We start from the raw sequence: 6662 nt of genomic DNA, 5'->3' as shown, positions 1-6662 counted from the left end.
TGCATGCACGCACGCACGCACGCACGCACGCACGCACGCACGCACCACACTCAAGCACGCACGCACGCACGCATCTATGCTTGTATGGATGCCCGTATAGTGATATAGTGAGGGGGGGCGGCGGTGGGGGGGGGTGGGGGGGGGGGGGGGGGGGGGGGGACACACACACCATAGAGCGTTTATTTATAGAGGCGAAATAGAAAGCATTATCGTAAAATTTATTTTCCTTTAAAAGATTAAACGTTTGAAATTTATGTTTGAGAATACGACGAGAGAGCAATGATACTTCAATATCCGGTAAACCTTGCGAGTTTGACATTCAAATTTCGTAATATTAATTTAACATACAAGCAGACGGTATAAAATAATTGTTGAAAAAGCGATCGATTACAGTCGTTGATCAATCGATAAAATGTATGTGGCCCTTCCACTGTTGAAAGAAAGACAGACTCCTTACGAGCCACTGCTGACGTTAATATTTAATAGCTCAAAGTATATATGATTTATTGCTAAGCAATCGATATATTTAACCATTACTCTTGTAATCTTTAATAGAACTCATCAGATGGCGTATCGCAATCGTAAAAGCTTTTACAAATTCTTACATCCATTTTTTTTTTTTTTTTTTTTTTTTTTTTTTTTTTTTATTATCATCATACTTCTTAGTGTGGCTCTTAGCAATATTCAATAAATAGAAAAAGAAAAAACAAGATTAGGAGGTCTTTGCGTACCCCGAGGTGAATATTCAAGGGACGTTTCTTAGGACTCTCGCGGTTTCGTCGTGAGCCTCGAATGCCGCTCTAGCGGGACTTTTTAAAGTGACGGCAGAAGGCACGGATGAGCGGGCTTGCGTGTGCCCGTGGATGCGCTTGCCGATGTGCGTGTGCGTGCGCCTAAGCCATCTGCTCGCGCTTCGAATGCCGAACGACAGACGGGGAAATTTCGGGGGTGGGTGGATGGGTTTGGGGAGAGGGTTTGATGTGTTTGTACAAGTGTACGGGGGTGGCAAAGAGCGAGTTGAGGAGGGGGTGGACGAGGTAAGGGGGAATAGGAGTGCTCGACGAATGTGTAGCTTTTTATTTTCTCCGACAGGACTTATGAAGCTTCTGAGTTTGACGGCCTACCATCCTTGCTGAGTCTCCGGGTGTAAGACCGATTCTTTATTGTGACTTTTGCCGTGTCGGCTTATCGCTCGAACCGCAAGTTATTTTTCACTCTATTGAACTGAACTTTTATCCTGCCTCTATTAATTCGCAGTTCCAAAGTTTATATTAACAAATTGTCGTCTGCCTCAAATATGCGAACCGATCCGTACACTCGTACAACATATAATTAATACCCATCATTCGATATGGCCATAATTAAACATTATGTAAATAATTTTATGACCTTAGAGAAACGAGGCCAGGATATGCGTATTTAACTAACTAAAACATCGAGAGAAAAATTAAGTGGAAAGTACGAGCCTAAACATTTGATGCCTTGAATTGTGGATCGATTATTGTTCTTGATTTTGAATAAGGAATTACGTAATTTGTCATTAAGTCGGTGTTACCGAACCTATTGATTAATTACATAATTATAGAATTAATACCGATATAATAAAGGGGGTAAATCGCTGTCAATTTAAAGTGCGATGATCGATGAGCCTCGTTGAAGTGGCTTATGAAAAATATGGGTACAATTAAGGGAAAGAAATTAGGCGATGTGAAATTCGATCGAGCATCATCTTATCACGACCGTCTGTCCGATACCCAGCAAAATCGAGTCAACATCTTTAGTCGCGTCCATATAGCCACTTTGTCCGCATACGCAACCCCGTACCTTCCCCCGCCTCTATCCTGATTCTCGTCGACCCCATCGTCCCGCCGACGCATCCCCCAATCCACGTCCGATGCTTCCCTCCGCCCGGCCCCCACCGACACCCCGAATAAATCAATACACGTGTCTGCTACTCTTGGTGCAACCACCGAACCTTAAACTGTATCCAAAAGCTAGGATCGTGTGTATAAGGGGTGATATTTCCTTGGTGTGCGGGAGCGCGCGTCTAAACACATGTGCGGAGAGTCGAGACGAGGCCAGTCGTCAATAGTCTCGTTGCATGCGAACGTAACCGACCATTTAAAGGTCTCTGCGCCTTTGTTTGGATTTTCATTTGCGAAGGCAATCACAGGCTCGTAGTATTTATACGATTTTTCATAATTTTTACGATACGTCTATGCGTTTTATTGTATGTGTTATTTGGCTAAAAGGGAACGCGGACGGAAAGTCGATAAGGAAGATGGAGTAATGAGAAAAATCTTTCTTTAGCCTTTGTTATATTTTATTTGGTTCGGGCAGCCGAGTAATTCTGCTGCCAAATCTGCCTGAGAAAGTACGCCGTTTTGAATACTAATCAACGCAAAAAATGCTAATGACGTTTAATGTACGACGTATAATGTTCGTTAGCCAAATGGAGAAGAGTAGTGCGATTTAAGTTGCCTGCGTAAGGAGGGTACGTTATTTTATTCAGTCACCGACTCCATTTTTAATGGTAAATAATAATAATAAAAAAAAAAAAAAAAAAAAAAAAAAAAAAAAAAAAAAAAAAAAAAAAAAAAAAAAAAAAAAAAAAAAAGAAAAGAAAAAAAAAGAAAAAGAAAAGAAAAGAAAAGAAAAAGCTTTGGAAACTTTTATATTTTCAGAATTTATCCGAGATAGACGCACAATATATAAAAAATTGAGTAAGCAAAATAATGCGAGAGGAAAATGCTCCTCGCTAGCTGCAATAGAGGAAATATTTGTCATGAAAAATTCATACGTGAAGGGAAAAGGCAAGAATAAAAATATAGAATCGAAGTATGTGGAGTGAGTTAACCGTAACGAATAACGTATTCGCATGCACGCTTACGCACACACGCGTATACCTAGCTCGGCTAGTACCATTATTAGAAGAATGCCTTTTTGCTTTTTAGATATATATATATATATATATATATATATATATATATATATATATATATATATATATATGAATCGCTAATAATTTGATTATTTGCATCCAGCATCTTACAAAACTTGTCAATGTTCGTAAGTTTGCATTAGGATAGGTTTTTATCACTGAACCAACTAAGCAAGTACTTTCCAATACGTCGATCAGATCAATTTTGCTGTTCGATAAAATTTCGCATTCCCAAATAGGTGTGATATGGCTACATTTTCCACGCCGGCTTAAAACAGTAGCTCCCCTAATAAAAGCCAATCCCCTCATCCCCCGATACCTCTGCTCCGCCCCCCCCCACCCACCCCTTTCCCGCCCCGCTCCCCGTCGCCATCGCCGTTCCCGCCACCCCACCGACCATGGAAAACGTTAAGCAAGCGTACCTTCTAACCCCGGCTCCCGCATCGATCGTGCCATTTTCTCACGCTACTCTCGGAGATTCCCTCCCCGCATCCCGGCCCGGCATCCACTGGTTTCGTCGCGCACAGACACAACACCCGTAATAAATTGATACGAAGGAGCTGCGGACTTACCCAGCTGTCGGCAGATGTCGGCCTTGAGATGGGCTGGCAGGGCCTTCTCCTTGAGCAGAGCCTCGTAGTGCTCCTTGGCCAGCCGGTACTTGCCCTGTACCTCGTGCAGGTGCGCGATGTGGAATTTTACTGCAAACAGATCGAAGGATAATACGTTAGTGTTGGATAGTATTTCCGCGAGGACGCGTGCCACTCTCGCGACTCGTTTGCATATTTCGACGAGTAATCGCCGGCAATCGATACCCTTTGCAAACATTAATAGCAGAAACTTTATCGCCCTTCCGGGAGTTTTGACGCAATTTCGTTAAGTAGAAGTGGCACGCTACGGGAATGCGATTATCTAAAAAAACAGAAGACAAATAAACAGAGCTCTGCTTTACCGTTTTACAACTTAACATTTACCCCTGGATTGCTAGGGAATATAAATTACCCTATTTGCAGCATTTGGTACTTAGATTTCTTTGGCAATAGCGAGGCACAACAGTTGCTTCATTCTCGCAAAACTAATTCTACTGTCATTTCCCTCCTTTCCTCCTACAACATGTTGATATTTTTTTTAATATTTGCCGTGTATAAATAATAAACGTCATTTAATAAACGTCATTCTTCTCACGTTCGAAATAAGCTTGACATTGTGCGCTTGTGCGACACTGAGACACAAACGCTCAATTGTGCAATAACAAGTCCATTTATTATTTCCATTTATAAAAAAATAATAAAAATTTCAACTTCAGCCATTAAGTTAATATTCAAATTAATATCCATTAGGCAGTAGATAAGAGCGGCGTTCATCCAGTATTGAAAAATAAAAGAAAACATTACGGTGGCGCTTAAGTCGAGCAACTTGGTGAAAAATATAATTAACACTCGATGCATTATTCATGATTACAATAATGAAAAAAAATATAATAAAATAAAAATAATAATCGTAATAATAAAAAACATCCATCATTTTTTTTTTTTTTTTTTTTTTTTTTTTTTTTTTTTAATATAATTTTTAATCAATATTATTCGGGTACATCATCGGGTAATTATAATGGACAAGAAGAGAAAAAAGAGTTCCCGAATGCTAAATATTATGATTTTAATGGAGTAGTTATTTTTAGATACCATTGCGGATAATATTACCGACAGTATAATATATTGCTGGTCAGAAAATCTAAAAATCCACAACCGCCGTCCTCCTTTCTGCCCCAAACCAATTGCATTGTGATTTCTAGTGATTACAACGATACAATGAATGATTTTCAATCTTCTTTCCCTTCTCGCGCTTAATCTCCGCATCCATTCGACATATTGCAATTATGTATTGTATTTTACTTCTTATTCATTGGGTGAAAAGAAACGAATCGTCGTCCACCTTTGTCTTTCTCCGATTTGGAGCAATACAAAAATTTTTAGTTTTACAATTTCGAATTAACTTACAGCAGCCATACGTCGCTTAGTCGAAAAGTAACAAAAACGTTTCGCGGATATATCGCCGGTAGCGGCAGTTCGTGTATAAATCGAATTTTATAACGGCCACGCAGCGGTAATAAACTTTTTTTTTCCTTTTATTAATATTTAGCAGCAACGAGCGTTTGACAAAAAAGAATATCTTTCTCTTGTTGCCGTTTGTCGATTTCGCGCTAATCTTTTGCTATCTGAGTACGTGGATGTAAAAGGGAAGCTTCAGTCCCGTGCTATTATTTCAAAAACAAGAAAAAGCACAAAATCACTTGCAACGCCCGATTAATTTAATTATCACTATACTACAATTGTGTAAACGTACAGTCTAATCGTCGCCGCATTCGCTTCGTATTTAATCAAACTCGGGTACACACGATCGCACGTTGTTTTACAATAGGTTGGACCTCAATATGCCCGAATAGAGTGAAAAATCCGCGTTCATTCAGCATAAGCCGCGATATCAGGCTACAGTCGGCGTTTTAATGGTATTAAAAGAGGACAATAAAATGTCGCTTCGACAGTCTTTTTACAAATGTATTATACCAACAATAAGGGATTAATCATTGATGCGGCTTCAATGGCACATACACACATCGTCATGTCGATAGAATGGTAACCTGGACCAAAGTCAAGGCACATGCGATCTATTTTAAAAGTCGAACTCGAAAGTGACGTGGCGCTTCGTTTCAAAAAGAAATCAGTATGCGAATTTGACATTTCGGAGGACGCGATAAGTAGTAGCGACGGAATCTTGACACGACGCGAACTTAAGGCCAATGTGGAAAAATAGCGAGGAAATGACCTTGGCTGGAATCGCGGTACTACCGTCGTTTCAAATATGTGACGCGACGCCGATTTAGCGTTGGGCGAGGAATTGGCATAGAGGAGTCATCGCGGCCATGGAAATTCGTATTTTCAGCTGAACTTTGATTATTAGTCGACTTAGTCGTTACGGAGACTTTGGCCACGGTTCAAGCGGAAATTAAATTTACCTATTCGGCAGTCGATTTTACCTTCTTTACTACGTCCCTCGTTTTAAGCTGTCTCTCGTTTGAAATTTTTAATTCTAGCCGTTACGGGAGGGCCTACTGGACACAAACGCACGCACGCACGCACGCACGCACGCACACTTTGGAATTATAAGGAATTTTCACCCAATGCTAAGTAGTGGATCGTTCGATAATGAAGAAAAACGTCGCGATGTAGTTTTGGCATTGACAAACAACTAATTGTAAATATTAATTAGTCATTTCGTTACACCGAACATGCTTCTTTATGATGAAGAAAATGTTCGTCTTTCAAATTAAAACGAAAGTATCGGAAGATAAAGAATTATTACAAATAATTGAGTCAGTCAATGATCTAAGGACTACGATAAAATATTACCATAATATTTGAACGAATAAAGAAATACCGACAAAGTCAACCATATGTACGTATAATCGTGATTTTAATACGAGTTGAAGGGAGCCGTTTACAATTCATTTAGCACTTGATGGTCGGTTACTTAATTACGTTTGATTTTACCGAAGAATTTTTCACCTCTTCTCAAAGTCCAATAATGTTGGGTAAGAAAATTACGTCGATTATAACGAAAGTGCATAATCACCAACTCGTCTTATCTATTTACAAGTATACGCAAATGATCGCTATGCATCGAATAAGCAATAATAAATGCAAATCATGTTATTTGCGTCGTG

The 6662-nt window shown here is 39.7% G+C and overlaps 1 protein-coding gene across 1 annotated transcript in view; it reads right to left on the bottom strand.

The window, feature by feature from the left end:
• Utx (Utx histone demethylase) overlaps positions 1-6662 on the bottom strand; it is a 146277-nt gene that overhangs the window by 30912 nt on the left and 108703 nt on the right. The window contains exon 5 of the mRNA XM_011507395.1: positions 3514-3642. Coding sequence (XP_011505697.1) covers positions 3514-3642 — 129 coding nt within the window. The remainder of the gene's footprint in view (positions 1-3513; positions 3643-6662) is intronic.

Source organism: Ceratosolen solmsi, unplaced genomic scaffold (assembly GCF_000503995.2).
Source record: "Ceratosolen solmsi marchali unplaced genomic scaffold, CerSol_1.0 scaffold6, whole genome shotgun sequence".
Lineage (NCBI taxonomy): Eukaryota > Metazoa > Arthropoda > Insecta > Hymenoptera > Agaonidae > Ceratosolen > Ceratosolen solmsi.
The sequence above is the reverse complement of the archived record's forward strand: the minus strand, read 5'-3'. Positions and strand labels throughout refer to the sequence as shown.